The sequence below is a fragment of the Neolamprologus brichardi genome, chromosome 7 (genome assembly GCF_056152115.1).
Source record: "Neolamprologus brichardi isolate AB-2024 chromosome 7, ASM5615211v1, whole genome shotgun sequence".
Lineage (NCBI taxonomy): Eukaryota > Metazoa > Chordata > Actinopteri > Cichliformes > Cichlidae > Neolamprologus > Neolamprologus brichardi.
Genome location: NC_142110.1, coordinates 7,283,403 through 7,300,491, shown reverse-complemented (window position 1 = coordinate 7,300,491; position 17,089 = coordinate 7,283,403). Strand labels below are relative to the sequence as shown.

The 17,089-nt window shown below is 42.4% G+C and overlaps 2 protein-coding genes across 2 annotated transcripts; one reads left to right on the top strand and one right to left on the bottom strand.

Moving 5' to 3' along the window:
* The first annotated feature begins 6,545 nt into the window (after positions 1-6,545).
* On the top strand, positions 6,546-10,889 carry rag1 (recombination activating 1). The gene is made up of 3 exons (XM_006789558.3): positions 6,546-6,862; positions 6,951-8,074; positions 8,913-10,889. The coding sequence occupies exons 1-3, from the start codon at positions 6,546-6,548 to the stop codon at positions 10,658-10,660; spliced, it is 3,189 nt and encodes a 1,062-aa protein (XP_006789621.2). The 3' UTR covers positions 10,661-10,889.
* A 2,829-nt stretch (positions 10,890-13,718) lies between these two features.
* Positions 13,719-15,320, bottom strand: rag2 (recombination activating gene 2). The gene has a single exon (XM_006789559.2). The coding sequence runs from the start codon at positions 15,318-15,320 to the stop codon at positions 13,719-13,721; it is 1,602 nt and encodes a 533-aa protein (XP_006789622.2).
* Between the last annotated feature and the right edge of the window lie 1,769 nt (positions 15,321-17,089).

Genomic DNA, 17,089 nt, shown 5'->3' with positions numbered 1-17,089 from the left:
TATTCTGCACACGTTAGATGATCTGACTAAATAAACAGTCACAATCGCTCTCTGTCCCTGCCTATCCCGCAGGTCTTTCACAGAAAAGGGACAAAATGAAAATCTGTGTATATTACAATGATGTGCATCCCAGAGGAGTCGAAAGGGAACGCACGTTAAGGAAGAGTGAGGGGAAAATGAATAGAAGAATTGCATTTTTATCATCCTTATTATGAGGAGCCTTCCAGAGGTCTGCCTTGCTTCTTTCTGTTATTCCCTATTCACTTAGGAATTTATTTGCTTATGCGGAGATTGTTATACTTGCTTGTACCTGCCAGGCCAGCAAATGCAAAACTGTATCAATACCTTCTACAAGGTCCCAAAACAGTTGCCTAGCAGGTGGATGGTCTGTTTATTTGTGATCTTTATGTATTCAGTGCTAGTTACTGTCCCCTGCAACTACAGGGACCACATGTTTGTCAGTCCCTTCCTGAGGCATCTCTGTGTTCTGCTACAGTGAAATGCCATATGCCCCCAAGTTGGGCTTAACTGCTCGTTTTTCCCCACTCAGTCTAGTCCAATCCACAGACTACATATGACTCTTTGAAAAGAGATAGGACTTTCCAAACTATTGTTCTCAAACAATTACTCTATATGTCTGTTCCTGTGCTTATAAAGCCCATAGCTGTCATCATCCTTGCCACTAGCAGGTTGCCTTGAGAGACTGGACTGGTGAAATAATGGCTCCCCACTGGATCATGTGAATCATTCTGATGACTGTTTGATAAATGTTCCACCACCCAGGCTCTGGCTCGAATAGTAATTTCTCTCTCCAAGTGGACTGGCTGCCAAATGACAACAGCCTCCATACACATGCCCCCCACCTAACCACAGCATCTTTAACAGCCCCTCCCTTCAACTCCTATAATTACTGTACTCTATAAGTCAGGTTTAAGACCAGTCACTCTAAATCAGCCCTGAATCAGCGTGTGTTACTGTGTCCATTGTTCTCTTGTCTGAGCTCTGCCAGAGCTGGTGCAGAAAAGGGCATGGCTGTCCTGGCATTTTCTATAATGGACTTTTTAGTTAAAAGACGGGGAAATAATAAGCAGATCTACGTGTGGGAAAAGACCTCTTTGTGTTTGGTTGGAAGTTAAGACCAGGGACAGCTGGGGGTTAGAGTTGACAGACAACAGCGCTGCTCTTTTCACACAGCTTGACACATAATGGGACCAATTTTTCTCTCTACATCTCTCCCTAGTGGCCATGATTTGCTCATTACATTGATGTAGGGGGACTGAGGGAGGGAGGTAGTGAGGAAGAGAAACGGGGAGAATGACCAGGAAAGAGAGAAATGGTGTGAAATTTAGAAGCGGAGAATTCACTACTACTCTCATTTCTTTTAAAAAGTGTCTGGATCTAACCCACTTATGAAGGTGTTTAACAATTTGCCGAGAAATCCTCCCTTTGAGGATGCAGAACGTTTGAAATCTTGAGGAGTTGTTTGCGAGATACTATCCTTCAGCTGACAGACCTTCTGTGTAAACCAGCACCAGACAGTTTGGGAAAAGAGAACTAATGCATGGTTAAACAAGACAAATTCAGTGAGTAGATATTTATGTGACTGGAGGTCCCCTGGCATCAGCAGCACTGCTCTTCAATCAGGGAAATCTACATTTAATTAACAAAGAATTAAAGAGCATTGTTATTCTGATTAAAGGCGCTGGTCTTGATTTTCCACTCTTCTCTACTCCTCCTGAATCTGGCTTAGGGTTTCTTTTGATTTTCTGCAAGTGGATCAACATCCATTTGGATTGTCTACTCAGGTCTCACTTTTCAGATTGCTATACTATATTCACACTGCAATCTCTGCATATTATTGACCCCTCTCTCTATCCAATATTGGGTTGGTAATAGGATTAGCTTTTTTTCCCCCCTTTGAAAAATTGTTCTTAAATGTGACTTTCAATTGTTTCAGCTTAAGTTCTTCTTCACATTGTTTTTACTTACCAGAACAAAAGAGACGAATGGAACTGGTCCAAAACCAAAATAACTGCAGTGCCTCAGGGTACTGCAAGACTTGGAATGAACTAATATGGTCCCAAGACTAGACTTTTCAATAAAATGAATATTTGGAAAGCAGGACATGGAAGATATTGGGGTGTCAGGCTGTCAGCAGCTTGTGGGGGATGTTATTTGTAGAAGCTGTGATGTTGTTGTGTTTCTCTGCTCTCTGTTAAAGCTCCAGTAGTCGGGATGAGCCAACAACAAATGCAGGCGAGCAATATGAGGTCAGATGAGGCCTTGAGGGAGATCATTCAGATGGCTGTCACTCTGTGATTGCAAGCACGTTAACCTGTGGAACAGAGGGAAGGGTGGGTAGTAATTAATCACCTCATTGGAATAATCAAATATTTGATTATTAACAAAACCTGAAAAGAGAGGGCCGAGCAGAGGAAAACAAGACATTGAGTGGGAGAGACAGCGGAGATGAACGAGGGGGAATATGAGTAGTGGGGAAAAGGGTTTGTTCTGGCAGGTAGCTTTGACGAATAGCTCCGTACTGAAGTCTACCTCTTTGAGTATTAATCTACCCAATCATGTCTCCGGATGAGGAATGGAAAAAATGGACAGTAGGAGGTGACTTACCGAGAATCGGCTTGAAGAAGTTGTTGAACGTGCTTTGAAATTTCAGATAAGAACTCGCGTACTAAACGCTTAATATTCCATAACACGGTGGGAATATGGGAGTGAAATGCCCCCTTTACCTCGATGCAATCACAAAGATGCACACATTCTTCGTGACATTTTGAAATATCATGCAGTAATTTTGGTTTAGTCTATTCAAATGTGGACATTGCTGACATTTTATTCCCAGTGAGGAAAGTAGGCTACCAGTGCTTCTGCGGAATTCATCCATTGTCCATCTTTGCTATTGACACTTTTCTTTAAGCTGCTATGTGGCTCGGGCTGTCAGGGGATCTCTTTTGGACTTTTGGCTTACATAGTTCTCCTGGAAGGTTTGATCTCTTTCCCCCTTTCCTTGTCACAGCATGCAATCAGCCCTAAGCCCTTTTGTGTTCTCCATTCTGAGCTAAGCCTGTTATCCTGTGCAGCTCCTTTACACAAGATCACTACTATATCCCCTTTCTCTGTCTTTCACCCAGTACACGTTCCCTCTTGTTCTTTTGTCCGTCTAGTTCTCTGTGTGTTCTTGTGCTTTGTACACATAGAGCTATAAGTAATGATTCCGATTCTGATAATTCTGAAGTTTCTCAGGATGGATTGGTAGGAAGTACTTTATATTTATTTGAACTGTTCTTCGGCATAATCCCCCAAACACCAGAGCAAACTCACAAACAGACGCACAGCAGCCCCTCCCATACTTATAGAGTATGTAGTGGCCCAGCCATATTTCTGCTCACCCCTCCTTCAGCACACACCTGCTTTATGGTCATTCAACTGCACACACACACACACACACACACACACACACACACACACACACACACGCTGTTGTTTGCAGTTTACATTCTGGAAAAAATGAAAAAAAAAAAGAAAAACCACCCCCACCAAGTGCAAGGTGTCAGTTCAGTGGTGCATTGCAAACTCCTGTATGTCCTCCTAAACTGCAGCCTCTATGTCTCCCAGGGTTTGCTCCTCACATTCATAACACTCTGCTCGATGCCAGGTGGCTGTCTCCACAAGTCCTCTTTCCCATAAATCAGACTGTCTTTGAGTTGATCAATAACAAGTCAATTAGCAGGCGTAGAGAGATGAGGGTCTCAGGGGGTGACTGCTTGTTTGTCAGGCAGACATCTGCAGCTCTGTCCCTGTCTGCCACAGAGTTAGGTGTGGCGTTTACCTTGGAAACATGTGGCTACTTGGCTATCATAAATCTAAATATCAACTATAAATAGGTCTGGAACATCTTGCTACAATCCATCATTTGCTTGTTCTTGGATATATAATGAATCAAGCATTGTGCACCTCGGATCTCTCAGGTGTGTCTGATAGATATGAGTAGGCCTAGAAAACAGCACTTTTGTCGCCAGCTTCGGTCTGCGTAGTGGCTCTTCAGCATTTGCAGTAAGTAGGTGTACTCATCAAACAGAAAGAAAGAGACGGACGAACAAAAACTGCTACTGCTCTCTGAGGTCACACTTGGACATATGCGCCAAATATAAGCTGCAAAGCCTGCCAGTATTCATCCTGCTCTGCTCCCCTGTTAAGCTGACAAGAGCGGGAGAGACCCAACTGTTGTTTGGTGCCCACTGACTGTGTATCTAATGACTTGGCTGGCAAAGCCAATGCAACAGCAACAGGCTCCTGTGGTGAATACACCAGATTAATCCCCTGGATAATTACAAACAAGAATGATCTTGGGCAAATACTCCCCATACCTGCTGAGAAATTACATCAAATGATGCTGTCTAATTAAAAATCATTTTGAATGGTGACAGACACTGAATATTTGAAAAGATGAATAAAATGTGCCGCTTTGATGCTGACAGCTTATAGGTAAATGAGGTGCTGATCAAAAGAATTTGTGGACAAAAACCACCATGAAGCACAATGCAGTTTAATGCACAAACAAACACACCGACAGACAGATCAACACTTGTTAGTTTGGGTGTGTGCAGTTTCTATAAGTCATCATTTGAAGCATTATTTTTAAAATAGTTACCACCACAGTGAGTGAGCACCCACACTCCGACATGACACACACACGTTTGCGCACAAATTGATATTCAACCTAATATGACTCACTTGTATCACTGGCTTTGTCATTTGGTTTGTCACAGCAGCCCCCATTTGGACTGCTGAGGCAGAAGTCACAAACACTTAGACATGCCAGGGGAAAAGAAAGATGATTAGAATGAAGATTACAACAACAAGTCGTTGTTATTGTTATAGTTCCCCGCGTTTCTTGATTATTCAGATATTTATGCTGTTAAAATCCCCCACCATTATTCAGTTTTGTTTTTATCTTGTCCACTTATCCTGTGATCTGCTACGTCTCTGCACTTTCAGCCTTTACAAAGGTTTAACAGTATTGCGCTTTCTGTCACAGTGAGGCCACCTGGATGAAGATATCTAGACATGCAAGTGTGTCTAGCTGAGGATAAGTGTGGTGTGGTAAAAAGTTGTTTGTTTTGGGGGTATGCTGTTGGATTCTCAGCATGCACATGTTACAACTGTTCTTTGGGGTTGACCTTGTTTTCTTTCCTCAGCTGCCTCGATCAGGTGGCAGTGGTTGACTGTTGGGATTCCACCAAAGGATGGGTATAAATATGAGGCCCAATGAGACAGTCAGGAGCATTCCCACTTTATGGAGCCACGACTCCTGGTAACAGAAGCTTCAAGCTGTGACTCAAACGTATACAGTATATGTAGGGTGTAAGGACCTAGCTCCAGGGCTTCCCTTGTGCTCCCATGCAGAGAGGAGCCCCCAAGGGAGCTGACGCCAGCTGAGACTGAAAAACAAGGTAAGAGCCCAGCTGACACACATGCACACAGGCTCAGCTGTTTGTCTCAAAGGGGAGTTCAGCATGTGAAGTACACAGAGAGAGAGAGCTGAGAAAATAAGGAGACTGACAGATTTGAGCCTCCAAGGATGAAAATGTAGTGAGATCATTGAAAGATGGATAGACAGAAGATTCAACTGTGTGAATGCCGTAGGTGTGAAATGGTAAGAGCAAAGATTGAACTATTAGTTTCTAAGATTGTTTGACTGCTTTATCGTCAGAACTGGTAATAGAACCTAGATAGTGTGGGAGAAGATGAAATAGGGCCCATCAGTGTAGCACCGTCATTGATCTTACCTGTGCTGTATCATAAGAGCATTTGGCTGCTGAAATTGAACAATCTTGTGTTTGGAATAATTCTTTATGATGTTTATTCAATATGATGGTTTCTCATCTTCTTTTCCATCTGGTTTGGTCAATATCTATGTAATATGTAATACGTTTGCTGTGTTTCCGATTTTTCCTTGCATTAAAAGTGCCAGTTGGAAGCTTTCAGGGCTCCAGCTCTCCTGCCAGCCAAGAAAACAACTAATATAAATGATTGACAACCTTGCTGGGATAAGGTTTCCCATTTAGCAAACTTGCTGTGTCAAAGAAAAAAAAAAAAAAAGTCACAGCAGCTTACTGAGTGATGGGCTTGAAGATGAGTGAAATGAGGATTTTGGTGTTGTATCGATCCCCTAGTGCTTGTCTCATGCATTTTACACAAGATCTAAATGCCACTTATGGTATAATACAGCAGTCTAGGTCAAGGTTTGCTCTTCTCTATTCAGTGGGAATTTCAGGGTGTTATGAGCATAAATTCAGCAGGAATCAAGTAAAGCTTTTGGATTGTGTCATGGTCTCAATACTGAGGAGACACTATTGGCTCAACCATCCCCGTGAAGATTTTTAACCTTCAAACCTTTTCTCAATATCTATTATCTTATACTACAGACGGCTGAAATTGTTTTTCATGCTTTTGCAGTATATCAAATGACCTCCTCATCTCTCCTCTCCTCTCCTTGCCTCTCCAGCACTTAAGCTCTACATCTCACCATGGCAGCAGAAAGCCTGGAGACAGATGGTCCCAGATCATCCATGCCGCCAGAGCTCCACCATCCCCACTCTGAGTATTCTCAGTGGAAGTTCAAACTCTTCAGGGTGAAGTCCATGGAGAAAGCCCCTCTGCCCAGTGAAACACGGCCTGAGATTTCACCTACAGCAGCTCCAAATATAGAAATAGATCATGCTGCGGGTCCAGGGAGTGTTATGAAATTATGCCTAGGAGGGAAAAGCAAGGAAAATGTGGAGGGCCCTGGCAGGAGAGTAGATGTGAAGCTACAGGAGATGGAAACCCACATGGACCACCTCAGGTAATCAAATTGTTACATTTTGTGAATGATGCTTTGTTATATTCATTTGTTTCTAAGGATCTGACACTATTTCCCTGGCTCTTTATAGGGGTTTGTGTCGTGTCTGCGGAATGGTTCTGAGGAAAGTCAAAGGACCAGTGCACGATGTTCACGGAGATCTGGATGAGGTGAGCAAGTGTGCCTTGCGTAAAATGGGCTGCAAGTTCCCAAGCTGGCCAGACGTCATCCTTAAAGTCTTCAAAGTGGACGTGACAGAGGACACAGAATCTGTCCACCCCCTATCCTTCTGCCACCGCTGCTGGATGGTTGCCATTCGAGGTGGGGGGGTCTGCAGCTTCACCAGAACAAGAGTGCCTGAGTGGAAACCTCACTCTTCCCTGTGCCACCTCTGCTACCCCAAAAAAACATCATTCCAGAGGACTGGAAGGAAGAGGAGGAAAGTCATTCCAAGAGCACAGAGCCTGGCAAAAAGGGCCAGATGGGACTGCGACGCCATCGCTGTTGGTGAGAGGAGAGTTCTGAGACCATTTGGAGACCGTCATGGTTCTGCTCTCAGGGCCTGGAAGAAGTTCAGCGTCCAGAGAGAGCAGTGGGTGAGGAACATAACACGCTGCCAGAAAGATCACCTGAGCACCAAGCTGCTCTCTGAGAAGCTCCCTGTGGACTTTGTTGCATCTTTCACCTGCCTAGTGTGTGACCACCTGCTCTTTGATCCAGTTCAGTCCACCTGTGGGCACCTCTTCTGCCGTAGCTGCATTGTAAAATTTACCCACGTTCTAGGACCTCACTGCCCTGCCTGCAACTCGCCCTGTACACCCGATAATCTCACCTCACCTGCCAAAGTCTTTTCATCTGCCCTCCATTCCCTACCTCTGCTCTGCCCCAGTGAGGGATGTCGTGAGCAAGTGAGGCTGGACTCATTCAAGGCTCACTGTCTGAGCCACGAGCTGAAGGAAAATGAAAACCAGAGTCTGTCAGAACTTGATAACTTCCTACTAACCAATAAAGGGGGAAGGCCTCGCCAGCACTTGCTCTCGCTAACCCGTCGCGCCCAGAAGCATCGACTGAGGGATCTGAAGAACCAGGTGAAGGTGTTTGCAGACAAAGAGGAAGGTGGTGATCTGAAGTCTGTGTGTTTGACGCTGTTTCTGCTTGCACTGAGATCTGGGAATGAACACCGTCAGGCAGATGAGCTAGAGGCCATGATGCAAGGTAAGAGGCTATTATAAGGGTTTATGTTCAATCAACACAGCCCTCCGTGGCAAAGAAAGGGAGATACAAACAAATGAAAACCATGATAGTGTTTGCTCATTAATATTTCCACCTACCCCCCGAGGAATACAGTCATCTCATGAATAACAATGAAGAAAAGTCCAATATGCAGGAGACATAAGAAAGCTTTCTGTGATTTTGATTGAAAAGCATTTAATTATTGTCCATTCCTGTCTATTGAACCACTGCTGCTGCACATTCAACCCCTCCCTGATTTTCTCCCACTTTCACTCGTCTTGTCTGTCAGTCTCTCATTCTCACACTCCCTTTAATGCACAATAACAACTCTTGTGAAGGGGCTGTTAGAATCAAAACAACATCAGCAGCTCTTGTATCTGCAAATTACACAGACAGCACCATCCTCCTCTCTGGGGAATAGAAGGCAGCTGGTGTCTGTTTTCATCTACAGCCAATACATCACTATTGCCAGCTTCACTGATTCGCCCTCTGTCCCCTTATAACATTTGAAATTTAGGAAATATTGGATTTTGTAATCAGCGGCTTGTGGGCTTTTGACAATGAGGCATTCACATTTGGGTGTGAAATTTACACTTCTGTCTGTCTCATTGTAGAAATTACTCCAAATGTGGGATATCAAATGAGGAAATTTTAGATACTGCAGTATTTTCAAAGCACTAGAAATAGGCTTCTGTGGGTCGGTATTAAATAATTCTCTTCATGTGTCAATCCTTTCCTCTTGCTTTCTTCTTATGTTGAGACTGTGCCTCTTTCTGTCTCTCTCTGAAACTTTATCTCCTCTCATTTTCTCTCTCTGCAGGCAGAGGCTTTGGGTTGAGTCCTGCTGTGTGCCTGGCCATTCGGGTCAACACATTCCTGAGCTGCAGTCAATATCATAAGATGTATCGGACTGTCAAAGCCACAAGTGGCCGCCAGATCTTTCAGCCCTTGCACAGTCTTCGAGCTGCAGAGAAGGAGCTTCTCCCTGGTTTTCACCAGTTTGAATGGCAGCCAGCTCTCAAAAACGTGTCCCCATCCTGTAATATTGGCATTATTAATGGGCTCTCTGGATGGTCTTCCTCGGTGGATGACGTCCCAGCTGACACTATCACTCGGCGCTTTCGGTATGATGTGGCACTTGTGTCTGCCTTAAAGGATCTGGAGGAGGACATCATGGAGGGGCTGAGGGAGAGTGGGATGGAAGACAGTGCCTGCACATCAGGTTTTAGTGTCATGATCAAGGAATGTTGCGATGGCATGGGTGATGTCAGCGAGAAGCATGGCGGGGGACCGGTTGTTCCTGAGAAGGCTGTTCGGTTTTCTTTCACTGTTATGTCTGTCTCTGTCCTGGCAGACGATGAGGAGGAGGAGGTTACCATTTTTACCGAGCCAAAGCCAAATTCAGAACTGTCCTGTAAGCCTCTGTGCCTGATGTTTGTGGATGAGTCAGACCATGAGACACTCACAGCTGTCCTGGGGCCCATAGTTGCAGAACGTAAAGCAATGAAAGAAAGCAGGCTTATCCTGTCCATGGGTGGTCTGCCTCGATCCTTTCGCTTCCACTTCAGGGGCACGGGGTATGATGAGAAGATGGTGCGTGAGATGGAGGGGCTGGAGGCCTCTGGGTCCACGTACGTCTGCACTCTGTGTGACTCCAGTCGTGCAGAGGCCTCTCAAAACATGGTGCTGCACTCCATCACCCGCAGTCACGAAGAGAACCTAGAACGCTACGAAATATGGAGAACCAACCCCTTTTCTGAGTCAGTAGATGAGCTGCGTGATAGAGTCAAAGGTGTGTCTGCAAAGCCCTTCATGGAGACGCAGCCAACGCTAGACGCATTGCACTGTGACATCGGCAATGCTACTGAATTCTACAAGATCTTCCAGGATGAGATCGGAGAGGTGTATAAAAAGGGCAACCCCAGCCGGGAGGAGCGGCGCAGCTGGAGGGCGGCCTTAGATAAACAGCTGAGGAAGAAGATGAAGCTTAAACCAGTAATGAGGATGAATGGGAACTACGCCCGCAGACTAATGACCCAGGAGGCTGTGGATGTGGTGTGTGAGCTGGTGCCCTCAGAAGAGAGAAGAGAGGCCCTGAGGGAGCTTATCAAACTCTACCTCCAAATGAAACCTGTGTGGCGTGCCACCTGCCCAGCCAAGGAATGCCCCGACCAGCTATGCCGCTACAGTTTTAACTCTCAGCGCTTTGCTGACGTCCTCTCCACTACCTTCAAATATAGGTACAATGGAAAGATAACAAATTATCTGCACAAGACCCTAGCCCACGTACCTGAAATTATAGAGAGAGACGGATCCATAGGAGCCTGGGCCAGCGAGGGGAACGAGTCAGCGAACAAGCTCTTCAGGCGTTTTCGCAAGATGAATGCACGCCAGTCTAAGACCTTTGAACTGGAGGACGTGCTGAAACACCACTGGCTGTACACGTCCAAGTACTTGCAGAAGTTTATGGAAGCTCACAAGGACTCTGCGAAGGCTCTACAGGCTACCATTGACCCAGTAGAGATCCAGGATGATGATGAAATGTCTTTGGAAGTTCCTGATTTTTGAATTTTCCATAACTGTTAACATTTGATTGATTTCTAGAGAATTGTACCATTGGTCAGTTATCTCTACATGGAAGTATTTTGACTTTCCAGAAAGTAAAGTCAGTCTCATTCTGCTTCGGGCAAGAGGCCAAACACATTTTATGTTGTTTTTTGTTTTTATATTTTGGAACTCAGATACTTGTGTGTTGTTAGATATTACAAACAGATTTTGCTTGAATAGCCAGTGTTTTGCACCTGAACCCATAAATGAAGATTATTTTATGGAAAACAATGCTATTTTACACTTTTGATGTTTGTTTTTCTTTCTTTAAACATTTATTTGACTTCGAATTGCTTTGTTAACTGTTAGTTACTACACCACAAAGATGTGACAGCAGAGGCAACATGTTTTTTTTTTCATACTTCTTTATCTTTTTTTGGTTTATAAATCGACACCATCTGTGAAAAATGGTGCATTTTATTGTATTGCAAGGATATGACACATTTACGCATTGATATAGAGAGGATATTTATGGAAACAGATGAAAGCGCTGTAAGTCATAGAGAGAAATCGTGTTAAAAAGACCACATTTGTGGCCACTGTATTAATATATCATTTTAGCAGGAGCGAAATGCAATCACAGAGACCCAAATGTTCTTTGTTTCATGAGTGCCCTCTGAAAAAGATGACTTTAGTGCTTTATCGTGGAATCCCTGTGGGGCAGAATAGATGCCAGGTCACTTTGAACCAATTTTTATCTCGTTTACTTTTTGCACAGTGGAGGATAGATGATACTTATTTGAATTCTTCTCATAAAATAAAACATATACTGACCTTTTTGTTGATATCATAAAAATACAGTATGGTCCATTACGGTGCCTAATACCCCATGGACTCTCTAGCAGGCAGGGATTTTTCTTAAGTTCTGTATATAACCTGGCTCTTTTTCTCAGCTGATATATCTTCACAGCTTCAGTCGTCAGGGGAGAGCGATGGGTGAGAGCCAGAGAGACCTGATGTAAACTGAATTGTTGGCAACTTTATTTGTTTGATTGATTGATTATATTGTCTTTTTCTGCCCTCACCATTTTGAATTGTGACAGGCAATTTTGTTTTCTTACTTGATTGAATGTTTGATTTTATTTTACTGTCATAAATTTAACCATATGACAGCTATGAAATATCCACATTTCATTGGATACTTGTCACAGTGCTACCATAACGCCATGTTTTGGAGTGCATTATATAGCAACTTGTCTCATATTTGTTTTTGCCGTAATGAATTGCATTTCCAAAGTAATGGATGATGGATGATTCACAAAATTCTACTTCTGTCATGTTTCACAGTGTATCTCCTCATTTTGGGCTCACATGCATAGACTAAATGTACAGTTTACTGGGACCGCACAATACTTTCTGTGTTCATTCATTTTGCATACACTAAAGTTCCACTACCTACCACTACCTTCAAATTATGTTATGCTGTATTTAGTTCTTTCTTATGTATCGTAATTGAATCAGACAACTTACCATCCTTTTGATGAGTTACTTTTGTGAAGTTTGTACTTTTTGTCTCTGTTTTCATCAGATAATAAATAAAAACTGAAGAATTGTGATTCTTGTTTGCTTAAATTATTATTATTATTGTATTTAATTTAATTTTGTATTAGTAACACAGAATTCAGCTGTAACATGTTAATAAAAATAATTACAATAAAAAAAAACAAAATAACAATGATCTTTTAGAAAACATTACAACAAACTAGATGCAGACCTGCATGCAGAGAATATGGAAGCACTTTAAAAACTAAAGAAATTCAGTTGATTCAATATATATATATATAGCTTAGACCATTTAACTGTTCACAGCTCTGATTACGTATTGTTATACAGCATAAATATCATATTTATGCTCATGTTTATATAACTCTGAAATCAATTTAGTATACTTACTTAATACCTACTTAATACTGAAAGCTGGAGTTTGTAGTCAGTATATTCCTTAAGAGAATGACAAATAACTGAAACTCACATATAACTGGATCATTTGATATAAAATGTACCAGGACAACAGTTCACATTTGATCCCTCAAAATTAGCTAGTATGCTTTGTACAGTAACTTTAATGTTTAATAAGATTTTTTAAAAATTTTACCTTCATACTGTGAATATTTTCAGAGTTACAGGGCCTTGAAGTACCAAAAGGTGGGTTAAAAGTTTGAGCTTTTTAATTCCCATTATGTTTTCTATAATTGATAAGACCGTGTAACCTGTCAAGTACAAGAGATCGGCATGAGAAACATTAAATTGGTACAATGGCTCAAATATGCTGGAGAATATAATGCAGTAATTCAAAAAATATTAAGTAAAATTTTAGACTCATACCTCTATAGTGTGACTACCTGTAACTGTGAAAATTTGCATGCCTTCATTAAACATGCCAAATTTATTGTATAGAAAATTTAAAACAGGGTCATTAATAACAGCATCAGGTGGGAGGCACTGACTGTTTTAAACTGATAGGTTAATTAGAGTATGTTTTTTTAAAATAACAATACACCACTGTGAGGACACAAAATTACAGACTGAAAATCACAAATTTTATTAAGGATTTGTCAGTTTTATTGTACAAAACACTGCAAAAACAATTCAGCTCCATCGGCACTTTGAAGAAAGTGGGTCTGTGGTACTTAAAACGTACGTATGAAAGAAAGAAACAAACAGAATGAACCTTTTCACAGCTGATAAAAAGTAAAACTGCATTTTTGTTGCACAATGTGAAATCACAACAGAAACATTCAATAATAAAAGGAAATGTTGCAAACAAACTGTAAACAAACTGTAAACTGTTAATTTAACTCAAAAATAAATCAAGTAGGTGTGAGTGTTTGTTAGTTCAGTAACTATAGTCATGTGATGTAACTTAAACTTGGCTTGTGACTTGATTACGTTCAGTGAGCACTTCAAGGTAGTTTGAGGGATTTTCTCGATTGGGTTTATTAGATTACTGTTAGGGTGGAAAAAACATCCTAAGCATACAAAGTTTTCTTAACAGGCACACATCATATGAAAATCTGAGTCAGTCAAACAGCCGTCTGAAAAAGCTTTTTTTGGCAGGGGACATCTTGATTGTCAGAGGTCTTTTTTTGTCTTTAGCTTTCATGGTGATGCGCTTCAGGGGTATGATATGTCGAGGTGGGGTCATCTCCTGGTAGGGCAGGCCTCCGTGGTCCAAGCAGAAGTACTTCTTGCTGCCTTGAGAGAGTTTCAGCAGCAGGGTCTCAGACAGCTCCATGCACTGGGCGTGCACCCAGTGGCCCCCTTCCCCTCTGGAGCAAAAGATCATGGCTGGTCGGTGGAGCTCTGTGGAGTAGTATGGCTCCCATGTGTTGGGATCCAACTGACAGCCAAGGCAGCATTTTATCCAGTAACCTGTTTGTGATTCATCCTCTTCATCCTCTTCATTGTAAGCGTCCCCTTCTCCGTCACTGCTGCCATCCAACTCATGTGGTTCACGGCCGAAGTAGAGCTCCTCAGAATCTTCAAGAGGAGTGGAGTCATCATAATCCGTTGACTCCTGGCTGCAGGCAAGCGTTCCATCTTCCTCTCTGGTCTCTCCCTCTGTCTGGAAGTTCACCTGGTAGAAGTAATGCATATCTTGTTGGGATGGCCTTCCCTCTGTGGGCACAGCTAGTAGGATGCCTCCCTCTACAGAGCTGCCACCAAACCAAGTGCGACTATGGATGATATCTGGGGTCCACTTGGGTGTTTCTACGGGGTCAAAGTGGATTCCTTTCTCATCTAGAATCACAGCAGTGCACTCCATCCGCTTTTGTGAGTCTGACTGATATCCACCTAAGATGATGTATCTATGAGTGGGTCCCGTACGTGTAAAGATGGCACTAGAGATAGATAAACCATTGTCTAGGGTTTCACAGGAAAGCAACGGGCTGCCCTGCAAAAGCTCAACATGCAGGCGAAACAGACGAGGTGGACGTGAGTCTGAGGCTAGTGAGTGGCCTCCAATGAAGTAGACACAGTCTTCTCTAGCAAGGGCCAGATGGAAAGACTGTCCATCACTAAGCTCAGGTAAAGTGTGAGCAGAGCAGCAGCCAAACTCCAGGTCAAAGAGGAACACCTGAGGTGGACAGTCTACAACACTGTTCCAGCTCTCTGTGGTCCTTTCTCCTGAGGGCATGTAGGACCTACCCCCAAACAACACACAAGCTGTCTTCCCACGACTTTGGACCATGCTCATTGTGTGGCCATATCGAGGTCCTGGCACTTCTGCCACTAGCTCTTTCTCTTTGCAGCAGAGCGTTAATTTACGATTGCAGCCACGACTATCCATGGTCAACAGGTACAAGCTTGATGAGATCTCATTATTTGGGGTGCGACCACCGTGGATGAGGTAACTCTCTGGAAGTCCATCATAGGGGTCGAGGCGGCAAACAGCTGGGCAGCGTAGTGGGGGCAGGTAGCACGAGTCATTGGAGAACGAGATGGCCCTCAGCTTCATCTCGCCATGTTTAAAGCGTACACCAAATACTCCTGTTGGACACGAGCGCTTAGGCCAACCCTTCTGGCCAAACAGCAGAACTTCACCATCCAGCTGCAGCAGAGAGCAGCCGGGCTGCAGAAGGCCTGCACAGTTCACTGCAGTTAATGGCTGCAGGGTCATTTTCTGGCAGGTGTCTGTGTCAAAACAGCACTGAAACACACAAACACAATGTGTAAGTCAGCTGTTGTTTGTGTTCATTCAGATGGTTGTAATTGTTCTTCCTGTTTATGAAAGTAACGTGTAGACGAGCTTAGGTAATCATAATATGCACTACAGGCCCTAAAATGTAGCATAGGGTCAATTATTTAGCCTTTTTACAAAAATCATGGCGTATTTAATAGCTACCAACACTTAAATAGTGAGCAGATACATACAACAAAAGATATTATTGGAGTAATAATTATAAAAGATAAGTTGTAAGAGAACACTGAATATCAGTATTATACAGTTGCAGTGTAAATTATTACCATTAAAAGTGCTACTACATTTGATGTCTTCTAAGCCACTACCACTTTTAGTTTGCAAACTAAAGCGGTACTGCATTTTCTACAATCCTTTAACCATCTGCAAAAAATAGTAAAGAAAAAAAATTCCTCATGCATCAAGTTCACATTTAAGTTTGAAAAGGTGAGAAGGTGATTTACTGAGAATGTTTCTAAGAATCTTTTTAAAGTGTTGTCTGTAGTGTGAACATGATGAGCAAAGAGACCTTGAGCTTGGCATTGCAAGAGCACAGCTTTACTCAAAGAGAGAGAGAACTTGTTATTCTTCCATTAATGTAGAATGGATTTTAGTTTGCTTACCTTTGAGCCAGTGGCAGGATGCAGTGCTTGAATTTTCAGTGAATCTTGTGATCGCCAAGATGAAGTTAAAGTACTCTTTATGTAGCTGAACCTTGACAAAGGCAGACAGTGGTAGCGTTTGTGAAGCTTCGTTGACTCACAGACACTTCCAGATCTTGAGGTTAACAGTCTGTGACTGCTGCACACTGGCAGGTGTGATGCCTGAATGCTTTTAGTGAGACACTTCAGTGATATCAATGTAAAATCACCTTTGCAAAACCTTGGAAAATGCATAACTGTCTGCTGCTATATGCAATTTGTGTCGCTTTATTAATAAATTTTTCACATTTTCGATCCAAAAGAATGGGGAACTCCTTCATTTGCTCTTTTTTTCACCATTTTCTTTAAGGAGATTTTTTACACTAATTAAGAAGTTGTGTTGCAAACCTTGCTTTAATTAAGTGATAAAGACAAGATAAATCTTTAAACCTAGAATGGGCAACCTGACCTATACTGAGGAAATAAATGCTTGTGGAAAAATTAGATTTGCTCTCCACTAGCTGGAAAACAAGCAGCACTATATGTTTGAATTTTACTATCTTGACAAGACACGCCTAGTTTTTTTTTCTTTTTTAATTTGGAGGATCGAAGTAGGCATTGCAAATATGTGGAAAACCACTACATGTGTGCCATCTGTGGTGTAACATCTGTGAGACACCCATCTGAGAAAAGACTCCCTAAAGAAACACACTGACCGACATGTGAAATAAAAGTTTAAATACCACAGTTTGAAATAATAGAGCTTGCCACCATGTTATCTTAATTACTGTAATTACTGAAGCAGATGCAAGCATTCAGTTAATTGCATTTAGACAAATCAAAAGTTTATTAATATGCTTCCAAGATTAACTAGGAAATTAATCCAGGAAATTGCAGATTACTTAAAATTTTATGATTATTGAAGTGTGCAGTCCTAAAATAACTTATTCCCAGTACCAAAGTAGCTGAAAGAGTCAGATAGTTAACTTGACGTACGTGACTGAAAATAGCAGTTTTCTCACTTGTTTGTTCTACCAAAGCTTGAAAAACAGAACACTGTTAAACCCT

What these genes read in the sequence shown, in the direction of transcription:
- rag1 (XM_006789558.3), top strand. Translation starts at nt 6,546, where the DNA reads ATGGCAGCAGAAAGCCTGGAGACAGATGGTCCCAGATCATCCATGCCG. An exon ending in ACCCACATGGACCACCTCAG is followed by an intron (nt 6,863 to 6,950) that starts GTAATCAAATTG and finishes GGCTCTTTATAG; the next exon opens with GGGTTTGTGTCGTGTCTGCG. An exon ending in GCTAGAGGCCATGATGCAAG is followed by an intron (nt 8,075 to 8,912) that starts GTAAGAGGCTAT and finishes CTCTCTCTGCAG; the next exon opens with GCAGAGGCTTTGGGTTGAGT.
- rag2 (XM_006789559.2), bottom strand. Translation starts at nt 15,320, where the DNA reads ATGACCCTGCAGCCATTAACTGCAGTGAACTGTGCAGGCCTTCTGCAG.